The sequence below is a fragment of the Myodes glareolus genome, chromosome 14 (genome assembly GCF_982192425.1).
Source record: "Myodes glareolus chromosome 14, mMyoGla1.1, whole genome shotgun sequence".
In the NCBI taxonomy this organism is placed as follows: Eukaryota; Metazoa; Chordata; class Mammalia; order Rodentia; family Cricetidae; genus Myodes; species Myodes glareolus.
This window is the reverse complement of record NC_142039.1, coordinates 72,313,161-72,337,020: the sequence shown is the minus strand read 5'-3', so window position 1 is coordinate 72,337,020 and position 23,860 is coordinate 72,313,161. Positions and strand designations below refer to the sequence as shown.

Sequence of the window (23,860 nt, the reverse complement as noted above, 5' to 3'; positions counted from 1 at the left end):
TTTTGAACCTGACCCCCAATTCCATGCCTTCTGTGTTCAGGGGAGACTGGGCTCCCAACAGCTGCTCAGGGAGTCACTTCAGAAGGCTGCTGTTAAGATCCTTCCAGGAGCCTCCTCACAGGAGCTCACCCTAGGGTAAGGTTCAAGGCAGCTCGCAGAGCCAATGAGAATGGAATCTCACTAAGCCCTATGCTGTTAAGGCGAGGGTATGACATATGTTCTGAGAGTACTGGGAAGAAAAGGTAAAGTGGGGTTTCCTATGGACTGCGGCCCCCAGTCCTCAACCAAACCCTGTTCAGATTCCCAGGGTACTCCTGTTCTGAATCAAGGACCACTCACTCTTCCCCCTGATTCCCATTTCCTCCACCCAGCAGACCTCAGGTGAGGGACTAGGAGAATGTGGGAAGGTTGAATGGGTCCATCTCCAGATATGAACAAGGACCCAACATCTTAGCTGAGACCAGCAGTCCTTGGATCACATCAGGATCACCCAGGGACAGTGGCTAAATTTCAGGTTTCCAGGAGCCCGCCTCTTGGCATCTAATTATGGAGCTGCAGAGCAGGCCCCAGAACACTGTGTGAACTAAGCCTGCTGCTCCCTGTGCACCTCTGCCTGAGTGGCCAGCCCTGGTTAAGCTCAGCGGGCCACAGGACAAAACAAATGAAAACCTGTGAAAGCACCTTTGTTGGGAGGAAGAGAAGTTAATTGAGGGGAGGGAGATAAGGGGGAGTCAGGATGTGAATGAGATCAGAATGTGTCATACACATATAAATTATTAATATTTTTTAAAGAGCCAATAGGATTTTGATACATGATTAGGTCACAGGTTTTTTGCTTTTAGTGTGAATCTAAGCTGGGGGTGGCTTATGAGGACCTGCGCTCAGTTCCCAGAACCTACATAAAAAAGCTGAGTCAGACGATGAACCTGCAAACCCAGAGGTAGGGAAAGCACAGACAGGAGGATCCCTGGGGCTCCCCAACAGCCATGCTAGCCCGATCCATGAGCCCAGGTTAGTGAGAGACCCCGCCTCCAAAACCAAGGTCAGCAGCTCCTGAGAAATAGCACCCAGGGTATCCTCTGGCCTCCACACCCATGCCCATGTGCACATACAGACACTCACATGTGGATCTCACCCAGCATTATCAGCACACCAAGGCAACAGATGCCGTCTGTGCTCCTCATTTCTAAGCGGAGGTGTCTGCTCAACTGTACATCTGCCTGGTAGCTCAGACCACACAGGGAGCAGAGGTGCAGATCCAGCAGGATTGAGGCCCAGAGTCAGATCCCATGAGCATCCCCAAGCTCTCTGCCTTCCACTCCAGAACCAAGGGGTCTCTAGAAGGTCACAGAAGCGCTTCTGTGGCAGGGCCTCCTAAGAGGGAGGAACAAGCATGCGTGTACACAGCTGGGACCTGTTGGACATGACAGTATGCCTGCTGGCAACCGGTAATCTGTAAACCACCCCTGTTAAAAACCGGGGATGGCCAGAAAGGAGACCAGTTGTGTGCTCTTTGAGTCTCAGAGTAGCCAAACTGTGGTTGAGGAAGGCGAGAGGAAGCAGCGGTTGAGGAAGGCGAGAGGAAGCAGCCTGAGAGCACACCTCCTTCACAAAACTCAGGCTGGAATCATAGGAATTTGCTGTCCTTGGGGTTATATAGTTGGTTACATCATGGAAGTCAACAAACCAGGCTTGCTTTTTGGTGATGTATTTTATAGTCAACTTTGCTGAAATTCATGAATTCTATAAAGTAAAGACGTTCTGCTTGAAGATTAAATGAGAATGCTGGCATCCTAGCACTCCTGTTATGAAGTTAGGAAAACAGAGACTCACGGGCTCTGCTCACACAGGAAACTCTACTGGAAGACTGCAGAGAAGATAACGTGTCCTCCTTGCATGATGACGCATGGATTAAGGAAAATGCATCCTGGGCACTGGACTGTTTAGTCATGGTAGGAACATTACAGAATGTACTGACACAAACAGATAGCAGAGCCTCCGACTTGCCTAGGCTGTATGTCACCACCAACAGATTCGTCACTATGCAGCATGTGACCAGACCAATGCTCAGATAGGAGGGGCCAGAACCATGAGTGACTCAGGGCAGACGCAGAGGACTCTCTCAACAGAATACATAATGGCTCCCTGTCTCCCCAGTAGGTAGCTTGGCTCCCTCCACTTAACCCTGATCAGAGACTAAGGGTGGGCTCTGTCCACAAAAAACAAAATTAAAAAAATAAAACAGAATGACCCTAGGCAACCTTTTCTATATTCTCCGTGGAACGACTATCTCAGCATATTCATCTAATCAAAAACAGGTCCTTTGCTAACATTGCTCTACCTCCCCAGGAATTACTTTTAATGGAATAACTTTAGAAGCTCTGGGCAAAATTAGAAGCTCTTGTTTTCCACGATAGCTTGGGAAATTTCCACACTCCTTAATGGGAGAATTCCTGTGCCCCACCTCAGCCCAGGAGCAGAAGGTACTGACACACTGCCTCCCAGTGGGTCCATCCTGCAATCCCGAGGGGCACTGGACAGATGAAAGGGACCCTGCAGGCTACCACATGCGTCCACCACACCTGGAGACCATGGCCCGCTCTGCCTGCTCCTGAGTCTCATGGACTCTGGCTCCTTTTGGAGACGATAAGAGACAGGAATAAGAAATGCCTCAAGCGGTTCATCGCAGCCTTTCTTTTAACCCACATCGTGGAAAGACAGATGCCAATTTAAATAAAAGGAGGCGCTGGACTTCCCCAAGGCCAAAGTGAAAACTAAAATGCTCATGAACAACTGATACACACCAAACTGTTTTGTGCACCTCACAAACATTGTGTTAATTCACAGCAACCTTATGAACTATAGACTTATTTTCCCATCTTATGGCTAAGAAGGAAGAGATCCAGAGAGCCTGTATTATTAGCTCGCCTAGGCTCAGAACCTGCCCTCTGATGGCAATCAACAGCAAGGCCAGTGAACAGAAAGTCAAAACACAGAGCACAGATTCATCTGTTCTCTTGTAAACACACCTTCAGTTCATGGAGCTCCTTCTGCTCAGCCAGATAGATGGCACCCACCCCAAGATAGACTTCTTTCTTCTGGGTTTTCTAATCCCAACTCCTTCTTAAGGCCCAAGATAGAACCACGAGGTGATTCAGAGGCAGAGGCGGGAACTCTGGGGTAGAGCGCTCAGCAGGAACACATTTCCTTGGACATTTGACTATCACCCCTCACCCTCCTCAAGCCTCGAGTTTGTTTCAGGTCCCTGAGACCCGGGTGTTAGAGGAATGGCCCTCCTACAAGAGTCTTCTCCATGCAAAGCATCTTCCTCCATCACCTGCTAGGATGGCAAGAGGGTGTTACTCTCTGGCAGAACTCTAGTAGGGCACAGCTATTGTCTTCATCTGAAGAACAGCCCTCTGAGTTCTGATCCTCTTGCTTAATTTTAGCCTGCTAGCTGCACATTTGGGTAGGTAACTGAACCAAACTGAGCTGTTGCAGGGAGGGTCTGTGGCATTCTGAAGAAGCAGCAATTTTCATAACAATCGCCCTAAACTGTCGCCTTGTTGATCAGTTTGTTCTCTGGGGCGCGTGCCCGCTGCCTCTTCAGGAAGCCTGTTATTAAAGCCTCATTATCCAGGCGAGACAGACCTGGTGGAGAGCTGATTACCTTGTCCCAGCTTTCTGCGTGACAGATCAGCCCCAATCTTCCCACGCACGCTCCCGCCCAGGGAGACAAGGGTGAATCATGGTCTATTCAGTGCCTCTCACAGGCTCTCGCTGCTTCCACTTGCTAAGAGTGCTGCTCATGCTACGGTGGCCTATTGACTAAATTCGGTCCCTTCCCCTGCAAGCCCAGGCAGCATGGGCTGGAGGAGCCAGAGGGATAATTTGCATGAACTCAAGCTTCTGTAGTGATCTGGCCCATAGGAAGGGAAACAGGGCCTGTTCAGGAAAATCAGTAATCCCTCAATGAGACACGTCATTCAATGGGCCGAGGCTTCTGACCTGACGGGGCTGTGTGTGCTGCCAGCCCTGACAAAGGCACGCAGCAGCATCTGGCTTACAGCTTGACAGCGTTCTCGCTAGCACCGTCTAGATTTCTTTCCAAGTTCAACAAACCAGAAAATGAATCAAAAGAATAGCAGCCATTCTGGGTGCTCTTACTAGGCATGTTATGGGAGTTGTTCATTTAATCTTCCTAACAACTGTGCAGCAATACAGCCCCATCCTGTCCATTTTATAGTTGAGTAAACTGAGCCCCTAACAGGCTTTATAACATGTTTAAACATGCACACATCGAGAATGAGTATCTGGGAGGTTAGGACCCAGACATGCATCTCTGCTCTCCCCCGCCTACCGCTGTGAAGACTTCTGTGACTGACAGAGTTGAGGAACTCTGGCAAACTTCACAACCACTGGAGGAGAGGAGGCTGGGGAGCCAGCAGCTGCCATTCTTGACAACAAGGAACCCCAGATGTGGCCGTAGAGCAGCCAGTTGCTGATGGGGACTTTTGTGAGAGGCTTTGTGGTAAAGATCAATTAAGTCAGTCCCAGGGGTCTCATTCTGAAAGGCAGCTCCAGATGTTGATGGTGATGAGAATAGACCTTTGGCCTCCTGTCCTGGGCCTTGTGGGTCCTGCAAACTCTAGGCACAAGGGCCCAAACCTGCAGTGCCGGTGCTCAGGGGGCTGAGGAAGCAGGAGAGCCATGAGTTCAAGGCCAGGCTCGGATACATTGTGAGACCTTGTCTCTAGTAATTAGCTAAGCAAATGATGGTGGGTGGTGATTAAGGCACTGACCTTTCGCAGGCCATTAGGGATAGCTCAAGGGCCCAAGCCCTTGGGGTCAGATTTTACTGGCTTGCTTCTAAGCCACTTTCTCTCTAAGAACGTATTATGTAGGCTTCCAAGGTATCGATAACAAAAATCTTTTCCCGCTGAGGGCAGTGAGATTGAGTTCCTTTCATTTCTTTTATTCCTGCCACACCCTGGACTAGAAGATACCAACCTGGCATCTCACACTGAATGTAAAGGCACATATTTTTCATTGACATCTCCCCAACACACACATCCCTTTCTTTCTTAGCATGTCTCCTAGAAGTGCTTATGTGTGTGCTGGCACAAGCCTGTGATTCCAGCACTGGGAAGGTGGGGCCAGTAGGATCAGGTTCAAGGCTGCCAGCTTTGGCACCGTACTGAGTTCAAAGCCAGCCTGGGTGATAAGAGACCGTTCCCCAGGACATTATTTATTGTTGGCTGTGTGGTTTGAATTTAGATACCCCCACTCACAGGCCCATGTGTCTGTGTATGGTTATGGGACCTTTTAGGAAATGGAGACTGGTTGGAAAAGGTGAGTTGCTAGGAGCAGGCTTTATATGTTATAGTCTGGCCCGGCCTTGGTCTGAGCCCCTACCTGCTTCCTGACCACTGAGACTGGAGCAAACGACCTCATTCTCCTGCCACCCGATGTTTCCACTGTGATATCGTCATCATCTCCAGCCATGAGTCCTACCTTAAGGGGCTTCTCATCGGGCCTTCGATCAGACGAACAAGGAAGGTTCTGGCTGCATCTGCTGACGTTACAGACTCAAGCCCTTCTCTCACTCATCTCTGACTCACTGGGTGTTTTGACATTCGGGAGCTAATGTCTTTGTAATTGGATCTCTTGATGTTTGTATTCATAGTTTCTGAAACTCTCCCCAAGCAAAGATCATCTAGTAAATTCTCAACAACATCGTATGCTAGTTTCAGTCATAGGAATTTTTTCAAATTTTAACTTCTCAGTTTCACTCAGATCTATTCAGATTGTTTCAGTCTAGGTAAAATATGATACCTCTCACAGCTTAGCCTAGATAACCTGCAATAAATCAGCCAGTGAGACCCACCCTTTCAATAATAATAGCAAACACTGGTCTATCCACAGTGAGAACACTGAATGCCCCTACGGAGATGACTGAGTCCAGATACAAAGCCCAGGAGCTGACCGGGGCTCTAACGTCCTGAATGGTCAGCCTGCCCACGTTTTCTGTTGCTTCAGCTCATCCTGCCTCACACAAAGAGAAGTGGAGCCACAGACTTTTTCTGTCAGACTAAGACTCTTCTCAGCCAGTCAGGAGTCGGGGCTACTCCTCTGGCGAGGAGGCTTTCACTCTGATAACCCCTGCGAGTCTGGGCCTCTTGTAATTACCCTCTAGAGATGAAGCTAAGTGGAAGTTCAGAGGTCAATCTTTTCACTGTAGAGGGGATGTCAAACACACTGGGTTAGAGTCAGGGTGAGCATTGAGCTGTCACTCTAAAGACCGCACTGTGCACACACTCACCAACAGATCACACTGTGCACACACTCACCAACAGACCACACTGTGCACACACTCACCAACAGACCACACTGTGCATACACTCACCAACAGACCACACTGTGCACATACTCACCAACAGACCACACTGTGCACACACTCACCAACAGATCACACTGTGCACACACTCACCAACAGACCACACTGTGCACACACTCACCAACAGACCACACTGTGCACACACTCACCAACAGACCACACTGTGCACATACTCACCAACAGACCACACTGTGCACACACTCACCAACAGACCACACTGTGCACACACTCACCAACAGACCACACTGTGCACACACTCACCAACAGACCATAATGTGAACACACTCACCAGAACATAGTCTTCTAGGTGGGCCACTTTGCTTCCTCTGGTTACAGATAGAATGCCCAGATGAAGGAGCTGGGACTAGATGAGGGCGGCTCAGAGGTGGACTTCATAGTGATAAACCGTACATGCTGGATCTGAGCCGTCTTCCCTAACTGGAATGTAGATGGTTTGTCCTGCGTGTGTTCCATGTGACTCATTGGTGTCAGCTGGGGACCTGTTGGATGACCCAGAGTAAAGAACAGAGTCTGGGTGAAAGCTCTCACTGTCACAAGCATTAGCCTCCACTTCTGCTGTTCAGGACAAGTGCACAGTCCTGGGTCAGAACCGATTGCCCAGTGTGTTGCACTTTTCATTGGGTCCTGTGAGAGGGGATCAGCTGTGCAAGGGATGGCGAGCGGCTGGTGCCTTCCAGTTTAGGATCTGGAGCTCATCCACTGTGTGGGACTCTGTATGCCCTTGTTCCTTTCCATAAAGAGGGAACGGAGTAATTCCTTCATAACAGGAAATGGTACCTCAGTGACTCCTCGTACACAGTGACACCATGTCTTCATACAGAATGGACCTGGCATCTTGTGTTAGGAAACCATGTTCCCAGAGATGGCTCTGTATCCAGTCTTCACTTCACTTATGCTACTGAGCCAGCCATAGTGCTGCAGGCCTTTAACCCCAGCCCTCTGGAGGCAGAAGTGCACGCAAACGGATCTGGTTGAGTTCAAGGCCAACCTGATCTACACAGTGAGTTCCAGGCCAGCCAAGGCTGCCTAGTGAGACCCTGTCTCAAAAAATCTGCTACTGAATTCCTGATTAAATGCTGCAAACTCACAGCTTCGAAGGGAATAAAAGACAAGCAATAGCAAGGCAAACTCACATCGGATACCAGCTTCTCCGGCTCTGGGATGCACAGGGAATGAGCCACACTGCTGACTGTGCACCCTAACCCCCACCCCACACACATAGACACCCCCATATTATCACATACAAGGGAGCTGTAAATTCATGCAAGGCAAGAGTGGATTTTTTAGCCCAAGTTAGGAAACTAGCATTTTTGTACACTTTCTCAAATAAATTTCAGTGCCTAAGAAACCCTGGGGGAAGATGGGGTGAGCTCAAGTTAATCCTGGTCATTTGTGGGTGAGTGCTGAAAATCTAAAATGTTAAAAGAGGGGGAGAAAGAGTCCTGTCTTATAAAGGCAGTGAAACCAGATGCAAACTGAAGAGTTGAACTTTATGTTCCTAATACACAAGTATATTCTAAACCATCCCATCACAATCTAGCTTTTTTATTGGATTCTAAGTGATAATATATGGAGTCATATCCAGAAGGTCAGTTCTGTGGAATGTGCTTGGGGACTGAAACCACTGTATTCAAAACTTCAAAGGGTCAAAGAGTAGTCTCCTAAAGGCCAGGTCTTCCCCGGACCCTCGGAGCATGCGTGGCTCTCACCAGCTGTGACACCTGCAGAATCAGAACAATGTGGACATTTCCCTCAGCCTCTTTTCTAACCATCTAAGGGTTTTTATTGCAGTGAAGAAACACCATGACAACTCTTACACTGAAAACATTTAACTGGGGTGAGTCACTTCCAGTTTCAGAGGTTCAGTCCATTATCATCATGATGGGGAGCATGGCAGCGTGCAGACAGACATGGTGCTGGAGAGGAGCTGAGAGTCCTACATCTTACAGGCAACAGGAAGTCAACTGAAACACTGGGTGGTATCCTGAGCATAGGAAACCTCAAAGCCCACCCCCATAGTGGCACACTTCCTCCAACAAGACAGTACTCCAACAAAGTCACACCTCCTAGTAGTGCACTCCCTATGAAAGGGGCTCAGCTGCATTCAGAATACCACACCACCCACCCTGGTTTATAGGTCTTTGTTTATTAACTGGCTCAGGTAAGAAATGGAGATAAACATGAGCCTGCCACCAAGCATCATGAGGCCCAAGTGTGGGGCAGCAATGCCAGCTCAGCCTGTTGGACACGGTCATGGCCAGACTGTGCAGCCTGAGAAGAACTGAGAGTCCACTGAAGGAATAGTGTGCTTTCTTGAGGTACAAGGGCAAACATTTGCCCTGTGTTTAATTTTAGCTGTCTGATTAATTACAGCCAGATAAAAACTGTGTCTCAGCCAGGAACCCCAGCAGAACTGAATTTTAGAAGGAAGAAATCGCCGTACTGTAAGAGTCTTTCTGTGTCTTCTTAGAAATCTGAGTATTTCAGTATTTCAGAATGTGGGCATCGGCAGCCCACCACAGCACAACTCCAGGGGACCATTAAAGCCAGGTAATGGAAGGACAGCTTTCATTTTAAAACTGTAACCCAGTTCAGGACTCATGAAAGAACTGTCTGTTTCCTCGTAGAGTTGAAGAAAGCTTTAAGACCTTGTTTTGGTCCATATTTGGCTTGTCTGAGGTAATCTCGGTGGTGCTGAAATACGACCACAAATTCATCGAGAACATTGGCTACGTGCTCTACGGCGTGTATAATGTCACCATGGTAGTCGTGCTGCTCAACATGCTGATAGCCATGATCAATAACTCCTATCAGGAAATCGAGGTAAGCCGGCTCAGCGCTCTCCCTTCTTGGCCAATCGCAGCACTTGGGCAAAGACAGAAGGCACACCTGATGGCTCACACACACAGCTAAGACAGTAACAGGCCTTCTTCCTGAACCATACTGGAAGTTCCTGTCCATCTGCCCCATGGCCCTGCTGCCGCCACCATGTGGGAGGGCCCAGTGAGGGCAGAAGGAGCCAGGAGTGTGCATCACTCAGACAGCATGCCCATAGCACGTAAGAGTGGCCTGTTTCCCTTCTGCCTGACTGTGCTTCTTATGAAGAGCCTACTGTGTGCCGAGTCTGTGTTGAACACTGGTAAGATAGCAATGCTACTGTTAAGTCCCCACCACTAAGGAGCTCATAGGCCAATAAGGAAAAACAGAATGGGGGCTGGTGAGATGGCTCTGTGGGTAAAGTGCTTGCCTAGCAAGTCTGAGGCCTTGAGTCTGGATCCCCAGAACCTGTGTAAAAAGCTGGGCATGGTGGCATATGCAGCTCAGGGAAGCAGAAACAGCAGAATCTTGGGAGCTCTCAGGCCAGCCAGCTTAGCCAGTCAGTGAGCTCCAGATTCAATGAGAGATCTTATCCCCCAAGTATGGTGGAGAGTGGTGGAGACGGATACCCAACATAAACTACAGCCTCTAGATGCAAACACGTAGGTGTGAACACTCATATATCCATGCACGCACATCCCCTACACATATACACACGCAAAAGCAAACAAACAAAACAGGTAAAAGCTGATGAAACGGTTTGGCAGGTAAAGGTACTTGCTATAGAGTCCTGACGACCTGAGTTCAACCCCCATAACCAACATAAAAGTGGAAAGAAAAAACCAACTGCACAATGTCGTCCCTTGACCTACATATGTGCACTGTAGCACATGTGTAGGTCATCACATGTGTAGCACATCACACACACACAGTAATAAATAATTCTTTAGTCTTAAAAAGACAGGTAAGGCAATCATCAAATCACCATGCTCTGGGGTCAATGCAGCCGGGCACAGAAGATGCAAAACAAAGGGGGAGAAACTGACGGGAAGCTTGGGGACTTTAAAGATGAATTCTACTTTGCCAGAAAGATAAAGGCTGTGGAAGCAGCGGTGGTAGAGCATTCACCTGGCATATGCAAGGCCTTGGATGTGATCCCCAGTGAGGTGCAGCAGAGGCCGAAAGGAGATACTTTAAATAATGAAGTTGGGGATACAGCTCAGTGGTAGCATGTGCCTGGCAAAGCCATAGTCCAGTCCCCAGTCCTGCAGAAAAAAAAAAAGATATGAACAGATCCTCTATTAGGATCTAAAATACATAAGCCATGGTTTAGTCTTATTTAGAACATCAAGAAATTAAGAGCAACACAAATGAGCAATAATAAGAATCAAGTTAAACTGATTGTGATGAATCTGAACATAGGGATATTGTTTAACTTAGTGGAAAAGAAAAGGAAAGCATGGTGGGGATGGGCAGCAAGGCAGCTGGGCAGGTAAAGGAGCTGGTGCCAAGCCTGCCGACCTGATTCAGTCCCAGCACTGCATGACAGAAAGGGAGAACTGACTTCCGCAAGTTGTTCTCTGACTCCACACATGCGCCACGGCAAGTGTGCACCAGACACCTATGCACACCAGATAATAGATACGTGTAGTACATTCCTTAAAAGATCAGTGCTCCTGCATGTCATCCCGGCACACAGCAGCCAAACAGGAAGATGAAGCCCAGCCTCGGCTACATGGCAAGACTAAGTCTCAGAAGCAGGCAAACAGAAAAGATGGGCGATTTTAGCTAAACTATGGCAGTGAAGCCCCCAAGCCTTGCTTTTAAGAGGAACACAGAGGCAAGTTGTAGAATGATATAAATAGTGCGTTCTTCTCCTGTGGAAGAGGGGACCAAAGGGAGTGTGGGTTCATTCCCCTTTGTCACTGCATGTGTGTTTGGGAAAGAAAAAGCTTCTCAAGGAGACCATAGGAAAAAAAAAAAAAAGGAGACCATAGGAAAGATATGGAGGGGCTGGAGAGATGGCTCAGTGATTAAGAGTGGGTACCACTCCTGCAGGGTACCGGAGTTCAGTTCCCAGCACCCAGGGATCTTATGCCATCTTCCAGCATCTGTTGGTACCTTGCACTTACATGTGCACATAGCCCCACTCTACAGACACACACACACACACATACACACACACACACACACACACACACACACACACACACACACAAATATACATGTTTTTTTAAGAGGAATTAAAAAGGAACCACCCCTCTGGGATGCCTGTCTGTTACCAGGTAGAATTGGGGGAAGGAGGTGATGGACAGGATTCCTTTCAATTTATACCTTTTAATGCTTTCTAAGTTAGAAGAAAATTTCTCAGATGTTATTAAATGAAAAATTCAAGTTAAATTTCTCCCAATATAAACAGACAAATTTCTTATTTATACGATGATACAAATACGTACACCCAGGGGAAATAGTAGAAAAGGATTGTCAAGGATGGGGCCGCGGTCTTCCTGTGTGGCAAGGATTTGGAAGGAGGCTCAAGCGGGGCCTTTCTCTTTTGCTGGTTAACCCTGTTCTTAAATGATAAAAAATGATTATTTCCATGGTTCTCATATAGATGAACAAAGATGTTATTTAATATGGTTTTCATTTAAATTTAAAAAAAATAAAATCAAGACTGTGTGGCTTAAACATCAGGCATTTATTGCCTCGTATTTCCTAGGGGCTAAAAGATCTAAATGTCTGGGCAGATGGTTCCCTGTGAGGCTGCCCTTCTTGGCACACTGACAGCAACCTTCCAGCTGTGTCCTTACGTGACTTTTCTACCGGTCCCACTTTATCGGGGACCTGCCCTTAGATCCTCATTTAACCTCAAGCACCTTTTAAAACAGTTCTGTCTGCAAATATAGTCCCATCCCAGGGTGGTGGGATTAGGGCTGCAGTGGGTCAGTTTTGAGAAGACAGCGTTCAGCTCGCTCTCCCAAAAAGATTGTTCCAGACTATCAGATCAGAGAGGGTCAAACAGAGCAGTTTGTTCCTCACTACAGGAGCACACACTAGGCCAGGGAAAGAGGCAGGGGCTGGAGGAGGTAGGGGCTGGTCCTAAAGCACCAGCTGCACATCCTCCACCATCACCCCACCCCCTGAGAAACGCAGCATTCACCTTAGAGATGGACCCGTGGCATCTTTTTAAGAAGCATTTTTACATGTTTGGTTACCTATGTAAATGAGCAATGGCCATCTAGTCTTCCCATCGTTATGGGCCTCAGTTTCCCCGAGTGTAAGAAGAGGCAAATGGTGTTGGAAGAAAATCCATCGATCTTTTTATTTCCCACCCAGAGAGGTCTGCCACATCCTAACAAGCTTTGGTCCTCATAGCTATGACATAGGAAGGTTGGCCGAGCTGAGCCATGCCCACTGACTTGGTGCAGAACTAGGCAAGCTCATAGCTCAGGGTGCCACCGGGAGGATCTCTGAGGTGAGCAGAACACTGAGGTGGGCCAAGCACTCCCCCGGGCCATGAACAACTTCTGGGTCAGGTCAGAGCTGCTGTACCTGCCGGTCTCAGTGAGCCGTGAACTATTGGATAATGCGGGGTGCTCATGACCACATTTGGTCGTGGCAAGGGAATCTTTGTATGCCTTCTACAAGGACACTTACAGACTCGTTCACTAGATCTTAGCACCTCGTGTAGGAATCCACAGGCTCTGCTTCCCCTACTGCCGTCCTCTCCACCGCCTTCTGCTGGGGAGGTCCTGACCCTCAGGAGACTCCCTGCCTCCCTGCCTGGTCCTCACCCTCCTGCTCACCACATGGCCTTTCGTGTCAGCATTTAAATGAGTCCCTTGGTCAAAAAAGAAATGTCTTCTTCTAAAACTGAGAAAATCCCCTCTCCGTTGGACTCCCACCACCAGGGATCCACACTTCTCAGCTCCTCTCCCACTGTGACTCAGACCTATTCTTCTCTACTTCACCCCCTCAAACTGGTGGAGAACCATCCAGCACTAATATCAGCCACAAACAGACTCTGAACCCCGGGTTAGGCCAGCCCCAACACAGATCCTCTTTCAGCTCTGGCACATCTCTGGATCAAGTCCAAGGCGGGCTGATGAGTGATTTATCCCACCATGCCACTGACCAGACTGTGCGTTCCAAAGCACATGTTTCCTCCTTAGAAAGTATGGGCTAGACTATGTATGTATGGCTGAAAGCTAGCAGCGAGGCCCGTGCCCAGCTATGGAGGTAAAAGGCATTTCTTTCTAGCCAGCGCCTGGCATGGTTAGACATGTTTAATGCATAGCTCCTTTAGCTCTTCCAGCCACCTATGAGGCCAGTAATTATTGCGCTATCTCCATTTGTAAATGAGACAACCGAGGGCCAGAATGGCTAAGTGGGATGCCATAGTATCACAGCTGGCAAAGACCATGGCCAGGATTCTTACCGGTATGCCAGCCTTCTTCTCGTTTCCAGTCTCCCTGTTACAGCAGGGGTGACCCCCTCCTCACCAAGCTTGTAGTCTACAAGATCCATCCATTGTCCCAGCGTACACCAGTCACATGTGAGGCCTTAACAGTAGAAAGCAAAGGGCGCCTGCGGTTCATGGACTTACAGTCTAGTGGTCCATCCCAGCCGACTCACATAGATGCATCCTTGCCAGGCTCAGAGTGCCTTGGTGTGTAGCCACTGCTTGTGCAAACAAGCGTGCACTTGACGCCTGCTTCCGTACAACATGGAGAAGGCAAGCGCTACCACACACTATGAATTCACAAGCTTAAGCCACATCGTTAGTGAGAGACTTTTAAACCAGATACTGATGGTTCTACACCCCATTGACTCAGGCTCATAGTGCATTTCTGGGGGACTCTGCTTTAGAAAATGACTAACTCAATACTGTAGTGGCCAGAACTGTGAAGTCAGTGGGCAGAAGGCCGAAACTGCAGTGAAGACAGTTAGTTCTTAGGAGCTGCCAGTGGGGACACTGGTGAAGGCACTGGTGGGGGAGGGGCATATCGTGGCTGAGGCGTGAGCACACTGGTGAAGTCACCAGAGGGGGGTGGGGAAGGGGGCATATCGTGGCTGGGGCGTGGGGACACTGGTGACACACTGGTGGAGTGGGGGAGGGAGCTTTTCCACCGTGAACACCGAGGCAGGTAGAGAGTGTTAAAAGTGATGCCTGCACATGGTCTTAGAGATGCTCCTGTCCTGTGCCATCACAGATGGGGGTACACACCACAGGACACCACTGCTGTCACACACTGTGGCCTTAACCCTGTTCACAGCCTACTCAGACGTTAAGCTGTGACCCCCAGTGTGTGTGACTGATTCTCTTGTTCCACAGGAAGATGCGGACGTGGAGTGGAAGTTCGCTCGAGCGAAGCTCTGGCTTTCTTACTTCGACGAAGGAAGGACTCTACCTGCTCCTTTTAACCTAGTGCCAAGCCCTAAATCCTTCTACTATCTCATAATGAGAATCAAGATGTGCCTCATAAAGCTCTGCAAATCTAAGGCCAAAAGCTGTGAAAACGACCTGGAAATGGGCATGCTGAACTCCAAATTCAGGGTGGGTAGCGTCTGGTCGTGGGGGGAGATTGTGGGTGGGGCCATGTGTTTGACGCCTTCCTTCCAATAGCCACCCCAGGCACAAAGCCAGCCAGCCAGATTAGGTGCTACAAGGAGCCATCGCCTTGCCGAATCTACCAGGCACCTCAGCAGAGCACCACCCAGCAGAATGTCCCCAAGTCCCTTAGAGATGATGCTTTCAGTTCAGGAAGCTGCCTGCTGCCTGGAGAGACACGACCCCAGCAGAAGGGAACCCCTGCAGCAGTGGTCCCCAGCCCTCCTAACGCTGTGACCCTGTAACACAGGTCCTCATGCTGTGGTGAACCCCCAGCCATAAATCACTTCATTGCTACTTCATAACTCTAATTTTGCTACTGTTATGAATTGTAATGTAAATATCTGAGATGCAGACATTCTTCGGTGGCCCCTGTGAAAGGATTATTTAACCCCTGCCCCCAGGGTCCTGACCCACAGGTTGAGAACCACTGCTCCAGAGCATGTGGAGGCAGAATGGCTTTTTACAGAAAGAAGCCAGAGGATGATCTGAGGACAGAGTTCCCTGCACCTCCTCCCACCTCTGTGGTCTCTGTGGTCTCAGCAAAACCTCTGAGGAGTTCTAGAAGGAAGACACAAATGGGCCAGCAACAGTCGTTTACTTTGACAACCCTACAGAAACTCAGTTCCCAGGAGCAACAGTGTAGGACGTCAAACCATTTCCAATCCTTTCCCAGAAGGTTCCCTACAGACCGCCTCTGTGTCCAGATGTTACTCCAAGCCCTGCCGTGTATGCATGCATCTTTCTTTCTTTGATTTAGAAGGCCCGCTACCAGGCTGGCATGAGGAATTCCGAAAACCTGACATCAAACAACACTTTCAGCAAACCCACCAGATACCAGGTAACCACCCCTCCTTACCTACGTGTGGGCAGAAGTAGACACCACTAAGGTGGATTCAGTTACGTGGCTGTGGGAACACAGATCACAGCTTCCCTCATGGTACCTGATATATGCCAGGTACTGTGCCATCTGCTGGAGATGCCAACAGGGTTCCTACCCCGGTGGCACCTCCAGGCTACTCTGGGGAAGAGACAAATAATAAACACATAGGTAGAATACTGCATCTAACTGATAGAAATCCCAAGAAATAAAGAATAAGATTAAAACTCGTGGAAACCAGGAAGATTTAGCTGGGGTAGGGGGGTAGGTGAGGGCATCTTCATGAAGAGAGGAGTTGACCAAGACCTCAGCCAGGAAAAGGAGACAGCCGTGGGGCCTTCCTGGTAAAGGTTGGGAATCACAAAGGTCTCAAGCTGCAGGGGAGAGCAGAAGATACAGTCAGAAGGAAGGCAGAGCCCTAGCATTCTCTCAGGATGGCAACAGTATCCGGTGTTCTCTAAGGCCCAGGAGAGGAGGGTAACTTGTCAGGGGACAGACATGATTACACTGTACTCAGCATCAGTGACCAGGCAGACACCAGCAGGAGGAGGCACGGTGCCAGTGGTTGGGACCTAAGGGATGGCTATTTCAGTCTGGCTGTGTGAGTGGGCAGTGGGGCACTGGACCTGATGCGGGGTGGGGACAAGGGGAGGAGTAGCGCCTCCGTGACTCCCAGTGTGCCCTCAGTGGCCAGGTGGATCTCAGGATCACCACTGAACCTGTCTTTAGATGGACAGCCTGCAGAGATACTTGCTACAGAACTTTGGGGGAGCCCTCTAATGCGTGCAATCCCCATATGCCTTCTGGAAAGCAGGACTGCCTCCGCTCCAGTGATGAATGACGACTACCGCGTAGTTGTTGGGACACGCAGGGTGTTCTCTCCCTGCCTCCCACTCCCTGCAATGAGCGGGTTCATCCTTGTCCATAATTTCTTCTGGCTGTAATAAGATGTTTTCCTGGGTATCACTTTGGGCTGAGGTGAGAAGGTGACATGTCCCTGGAGCCACCTTCCCACGGGGCACCGCTACAGACCTGACGCTTTCTGGACACAGGTCTCTGGTTGAATCTCCTCGCCCAGGTTTCAGAGCCAGCTGTGCACTGGAGAGAATTTAATTGTTCAATTAAGAAATAGCTCATCCTTGAAAACACTTAAGTCTTAACAGATGACATGAGCTCAAAATTGGCAATGGGCAAATCTTGAAATTAATCGTGCACAGAATCGGGGCTGCCCCATTTGGTCTGCTTTGAGCTGTTTCACAGGCTAAATCCTCTGTCAGGGGAGGGCTCCCATTTCTCAGCTTCTCGGAGGAGAGCACAGATTTTGTGTGTCACAGAACAGATAGCAACTCCTAATAGAAACTCCTGATCTTGGACAGAATCGGCTACTGAGATAAAGGAAGAATGATTGCCTGCACTGTCCTGCACCCAGATGAAAGCAATCAACCTCACAGCTGTCCCTGTCTGCCTACCCCCACCACCATCTCAGTGTCCCGCCTCCCCCCACTCCCCCCTCCTTAGGTCTCCCAGAAACCCCTGCTGTGATGTTTGCAGCCTCAGGCTAGGGATGACCTTGAGAAGCTTTGCTCACCTTATTTTGTCTTCTTGGAGAAAAGCTCCAGGCTACTTATTCGAGTAGCCCTCACAGGAAAGGGGGAGGCACTGGGACTGGGCCGAGGGACAGTGAGGGACAGCAGCGGGACTGAGAACACCCTGCCTTTTTTACCTGGTTACTCTGGACCAGCTGGGCTATTCGGGATCTAAATTAGTCTTGAGATGACCCCAGAGGTCATGTGGAAGCAGTCTGGACACTAGTGGTGTCCTTTCCCCTGCCCCAGATGCCAGCAAATTTTACAGATAACAGAACTAATTCTCTTTGGCTGAGGCCTCACAGCTGGTGGTGACCAGCTGATTCTCTGGGCACTTCTCTCTCACCACAACACACCACCCAGGCACTGGCCTGTCCTTCTGGTGATTCCCTAGAGTCCCCTCAGTCCCTGCCTTGCTGGGGCTTGGTGGTCTCTAATATGGTATCTGTCAAAAGCCCCAAGCCCAAGGTGAGGATGTGGACCCGGAGGGGCCTGGATCAGTGTCCTTTTGCCAGCAGCAGTACACAAAGCCAAAGGATGGATTTGAGGGTGACCTGAGGCTGTTTTCCTGCTTTGGGGCCCACTGGGGACCTTCCAGGCTGCATACTTCTGATGTGCAACCGTTTGATGGGCAGAGAACCTGCAGCCTTCAGTCCTTCGCCCCTCCCCTGCCTTCCCCAGAGCAACCAGTTCACTGAGAGCATGATCTGTCGGCCTTGTAAACTGTGGTCATCTGCAGAAATCCTGTAAAATCACAGTCAGGGCACGCTTTGCTCTGTCACAGGGTCCTGGGCCTGGCTCCCTCCATCTCTTCCTCGGGAGTCCCCTGGTGGGCAGAATTCTCTGTTTTAATCTTCTCAGCCCTTTTGCTTTGTGAGGTAAGGAAAGGCAGTTCCTGCAGATTGGAGCATCCACCTGGAGTCTGGCTTACTAGTTCCCTCAGCACTGGCTGCTTGGTTAGTTAGGTCTTTTCCAACCTGGCTCCCATGGCCAAGAGACCAAACAATGGACTAGAATCAGGACATGGATGAGAGGGCCTAAGTGCACTCCTCTGAGAGCTGAGTTTCTGGAGGGATTGAGTGAGCTCACTTATTATGAATAAGACTGATATGCTATGGTCTGTAAGGTACATGTCTGAGTTGCTTCTGCTTCCTCTTTCTTCTCCCCTTCCTCCTCCTCCTCTTCTTCCTCTTCGAGAAGATGCATGTGAACTAGATCTCACTAATTCAAAACGGAGCTTGGCAGGCATGTGCTGGAGTATCATAAGCATAGCCTTGGGATATTTTTAGAGGACTCAGTTTAGTTGTGTGGTCTGATCCAGAGCTCAGTGGATACTAACTACTAACGAGGCAGGACTGTGGTGGCTGCTGAACCCACAAAGAGGTATCATTCACACACACCCATTTCTTTCTGGCTCTGCCTTGTCCTCTTGCATCATGAACAGCTAGACTCCTTCACTCAGGAGACCGGAAGTGGAGAAACTATTGGCTTGCTTCACTGAGACAGGCTGTCACTGTCCAGACCTGGAGCTGGCCCAGGAACCTACTGTCCTCCTGTCTCAGACACCGAAGTGTTGGCAGTTCAGCTTACGGGAGTGCACCCAGCAGGGACACTTAACCATTGAGGTTTGCCCTGAAAGGCAACTAACTTTAATTTGCTCTCCCTTTCTCTTGAATCTGTTGTCTGTGGTTTCTGTCCTGCCCAGTCCCCATAATTGTTAAGTCCCAAAGAAATTACACAGAGGTCTACTTTAGTTATAAACTGATTGGCCCATTAGCTCAGGCTTCTTATTAACTCTTATAACTTATATTAGCCCATTATTCTTGCCTATGTTAGCCACATGGCTGGGTACCTTATTCAGCAAGGCAGTCACATCTTGCTTCTTCTGTGGCCAGGTCAGGTCTGCACAAACAACTTTCCTCTTCCCAGAATTCTCCTGTTCTCATTGATCTGCCTTTACTTCCTGTCTGGTTGTCCCGCCTATACTTCCTGCCTGACTACTGGCCAATCAGTATTTTATTAAAATACAATTGACAGAATACAGATCATTGTCCCACACTATGAATCAGCCTAAAAATGGGGAGCAGACGAATGTTCTGAATTCCTTATAATAAAAGGTGCCGAGATTAACTGCCATTCTCTTCTGGTAGAGCCAGTTAAGGGCAGTTTTTATTTTTCTGTTTGTTTGATTTGGTTTCCTCTGAAGGTACCAAGGAGTGGGTACATATTCTTGTGATGTAGATAACCTGCTTCCTGGCTAGAAAAATGTCCCAGAGAAAAGGCAGGGCCTCATTTCAGACACTGCTGTGCTAATACCACCATCTGAGAACAAACGGGGCAGCTTGCTACTGAGCTATTCCCAGCATCCAAACCATGGAGCTGTGGGGAGAGGGGCCCACAGGCTCCAGCAAAGGAGGACTCACTGGCCTAAGCTCACCTGGGCCATGGGTGAAAGAAACAACTCAGGACATGTAAAATCTTTGGACCGCAGTCTGGAGACATCTCCTTGGCTAGGCAGTCCCAGCTGAGGGCATGAGGAGAACCATCAGCTGACTGGAAGTCCGTTGATGCCTCTAGCACTGTGCACGCCATTCTAGCCCTTTCTCTGTGGTGAGGGAGAATTTAGGACTGAACCCAGGCCCACTGCCGGTGTCTGAACTCTCAAAGATGCTGCCGCGTCCTCCTGGTTCTGGGTATGAGCAGGTGAATGGGTCCCTGGCCAGGGCGGCAGCGGCAGCAGGAACCCTGGCCCCTCTTCCATGCTGCTCATCTTGCAAGACTCAGAAATCTCAGCTTTCAGAATATTTTTAAACTCCGTGATTTCCCAGGAGCCCTGGAACAACTAGCTGGCAAAATCCAAAGTTCAGCTCCTCGGGCTTCCTGACGCTTGGCACTGGTCTTGGTGCCCCTCAGCGTGGTTCAGGCTTTGTTCACTAAGGAATACTTACCTGCTGTCGGGAAGCTGGGGCCAGGGTCAGACCTGGGGCTGTCTGGAGAAGTGGTCTCTCCATCACGGCCCAGAGGCCCAGCTGAGAGTGAGGTTGACGGACACTGGCAGCGACTCTTCAGGGGGGGTCGACTTCCTCTACTTGGTCCTGGCCGCTGCCATGATCAGCACACTGCCACCTCTTAAGGGCTGCAATTACCTGAGCTGACCGGCTAAGATTTCCCAGAATTCCCTGTCTGGCCAGGGCTAAAGTGGGTTTAGGGCCTCACGCAGAGCCATATATTCAAGGTTCCCTCTCTCCTTGGCTTGGCTTCTCCTGATCTCACCTCCTGGGGAGTATGGAGGCTAAGCAGAGCTCAGCCAGGCCCTCCATCGGGCAGAGCACCCTGGGAGAGAGGCACCAGCCTGCCAGTGCTCTGTGTGGCCTCCTGGGGTGCCAGAGAGAAGGAGCCCTTGTTGACCGCCCCGCCCCTGAGCCCGCCTGTGCGTCTCATTTCAGAAAATCATGAAACGGCTCATAAAGAGATATGTGCTGAAGGCCCAGGTGGACAGAGAAAACGACGAGGTCAACGAAGGTACGTGGGGCCCCGAAGGCAATTTCATTCTGATTCCGCAAGTCAGGGGTCAAGCATGGTTCTCTCGGGGCTGAGACTGTGGTGGTGTTGAGGTTCTGTGTCCTTTCTGGGGGACTCCTTGCTCTCCAGTGTGAGCAGATGCTCACCATGAGGCAGGGAGACCAAGGTCTTCATTTCCTCACTGCAGCAGCTCCACCCTGGGGTCTCTGCACTTGACCCACCTCTCAGAGTCTCCACCCTGTCTCACCACCAACTGCCACCTCCGCCCTGACCCACCTCCATCTTCTCTAAGAATGCTGGGATTAGGCTCCTGGACCATCTAGGGGACTCTCCTAAAGCCAGCTGGTTAGCACATGATTCCACATGTCACCTTAGTTCCTGTTCTCTGTGTGACATGACTCACCCTCAGTCCAACCACCAGTGATGACAATGTGGACATCATGGAGGTGTGGGACCTTAGTCTGCCACTCACAGCGATGGCTTCCTCAGTTGGCTTCCAGCACCTTGAATTCAGGAGAGCCTAGGAGCCCACCATTCATGCCCTCCTGTGTGGGCATGTATACAAAACCCCATTTCCAGAATCTGCCACTAGCTCAGCCCCAAATGCCCATCCTGCCTCTGTTCTGAGTTCTGAGACTCTAACAAGAGCTGTGTTTCTCTGAGGACATCTCTCTTCAGTACCCGCTGATTAAAGTGCACAGATCACAGCCGGATGCATCCCTGCAACAATGTAAGGTGGTTCCCATGCACACTGGAGCTCCCATCTAGAGCACACTCACCATCTCAGTTATTATTCAGTCTGCTTTCAGTAAGGATTCTTAAGTGAGAGGCGGGTGCCTTACGCATGCAACACCCAGGATAAATACTTGTTACCCAGAAAGACCCTTGTCCATGACTGGGGATACTCTGCCTCCCCTCACTGGGACCACAAGTGCTGCCCAAAGAGCCCAGCTGCTAAGTGACACTTTGCCTCATCTTGGGGGTACCCAGCATGCAGTCTGAAAAGCAGCAATGCCCAATCTAAGCTGCTGAGCAAACAGAGCTGAGGCTGGGTGGCAGCCCACTTACTTACCTCTCCTTGTGGGCCCCAGTTATGAGATCACCAGGTGCCTTGTCTCCTAGCCTTATGGATGTGTGACTGTGACAGACATGAAGGTAACTGATACACAATTTGTGGGTGGGTGCCCCGATGTCATTGTAACTTAAATGATACCATGAGCCTGGGGTTTCATGAAGCCCCCGATCTCTGCACTTTATATATTTAAGCACACCCATGTAAGCGATAGGAACAATATTCCCACAAGCAGTGGACTCCTGCAGAATTAAGTCTGGTGTCTAGAATATGAGGAAAGAGCTTTCTAGTCCCCTTTGTGCTTAATAAAGAGATTCCCACAGGCCAGACCCCATGGGCTTCTAACCATGTGGGTTACTATGGAAACAGAAAATGAAAGTGACTGCTTGGTGGTCCCCTATTGGGGGAGGCAGCTGCAGTCATCAGGGAGGCTCGAACTGGGGAGGTCAGGCGCTTCTAAGAACAAACTGAAGCTGCTCCCTGCAGCTGGCCAGCCCTGGGGCTGTGTTGTGTAGAGCCCGGCTCTCAGGTGCACATGTCCACAGAGTCAAGCGGAGCATCCCGAAGGTGAATGTTCCAGCTAACGAGCATCTTGCTCACTCTTGACATCTACCTGTAACGGCTCTGAGACCAACACTGGGGCCAGCAGTGTGTGAAACAGTTGCCAGAAATTCTGCAGCCCTGAACTCCACCTCTCCAAGCTGTGAAGGAATAGGCTTTCCAGGAATGGGGGAGGGTGGCTGTAAGTTCATAGTGGGAAGTCAGCTGGGTGGCACTTTGATTCTCTGAGATCTGTGGGCACAGGTCCTTCATGATCCCAACACCCTCCCCCCACCCCAGGGGGCTGGACCTGCACCCGAGCACAGCACTGCCTTCCTTCTGCGTGCTCACCCAGGAACCCTCTTCTGTCCTTGCAGGTGAACTCAAGGAAATCAAGCAAGACATCTCCAGCCTTCGCTATGAGCTTCTCGAAGAGAAGTCACAAGCTACGGGCGAGCTAGCGGACCTGATCCAACAGCTGAGTGAGAAATTTGGGAAGAACTTAAACAAAGACCACCTGCGGGTGAATAAGGGCAAGGACATTTAGTGCCTGACAGGCACCTGTGACTTCTACCAGCATTCCAAAGCCGGGCTGATGTCCCAGTCGCAGCCCTGTTGGGGAGGAGTTCCACTCCGCTCCCCTGGGATACAAGGGGATCCACTGGCTCTGTCCTGGGCATGTGGCTGACGTCTTAGCCCAGGACCTGCCTGGACCCAGGACTGTGAAACTAGGCTGTTGGGAGAGAACAGCTACCCCAAGGAGATAGGAAGTGCCATCAGACAGACAGGAGACCTCCCATCCAGCCTCAGTGGTCAAGGCAGGGAAAGGCCATCTTGGATGCACATATGTGCCCTCCCACCCCACTCAGGACTCCAGCTGTGTCCTGGGAAGTCAACCCTCCCCATCCTGTGAGTCCCTTCTCATTCCTCCTCGCCACATATACACACAACCAGAACCGGGAGGTGGCCTCTGACCTACTCTTAAGTGCCAGAAGAGAACCCAGATAGCCTAATAGCTCAATAGTTCTATTTGTTTATTTTAAAAAAAAGTTTAAAAACACTAAATCAAAAATTGTACTGTAGAGAAAAGTTGTCATTGTTTAGAAACGACAAAATCCAAATAATGTATTTTTACCTTTATTAAGATTATCTTGTATTTACTATTTTTACCTAAAATGAGAAGAAATAAAATTACCTCATAAGAGCCTGGGGATCTCTGTGGATGACTGCTGGGTCATCTGTGACAGGTGGACCTGGCTTTGGGGACCCTCGGGGTCAGAGCGTCTGAGAGGAGAGGCCCATGCCCCCCCCCCAAGAAGTGGCTGACCTCTGTCCTCACTGCCAAGCCTCACTTTCCATTTCCAGACCTGACTCCAGCCTGTCCAAGGTCAGGAAGGAAGTGATGAGGGAAGCG

General features: G+C 49.8%; 1 protein-coding gene across 2 annotated transcripts in view; it reads left to right on the top strand.

Moving 5' to 3' along the window:
* The window catches only part of Trpc7 (transient receptor potential cation channel subfamily C member 7), a 120,582-nt gene extending 96,932 nt beyond the window's left edge, over positions 1–23,650 (top strand). For both annotated transcript variants that reach the window (XM_085699613.2, XM_048447705.3), the window contains 5 exons: positions 9,046–9,241; positions 14,571–14,792; positions 15,607–15,687; positions 20,759–20,834; positions 22,824–23,650. In XM_085699613.2, coding sequence (XP_085555739.2) covers positions 9,046–9,241; positions 14,571–14,792; positions 15,607–15,687; positions 20,759–20,834; positions 22,824–22,993 — 745 coding nt within the window. In that variant the 3' untranslated portion in view covers positions 22,994–23,650. The remainder of the gene's footprint in view (positions 1–9,045; positions 9,242–14,570; positions 14,793–15,606; positions 15,688–20,758; positions 20,835–22,823) is intronic.
* Positions 23,651–23,860: the final 210 nt, after the last annotated feature.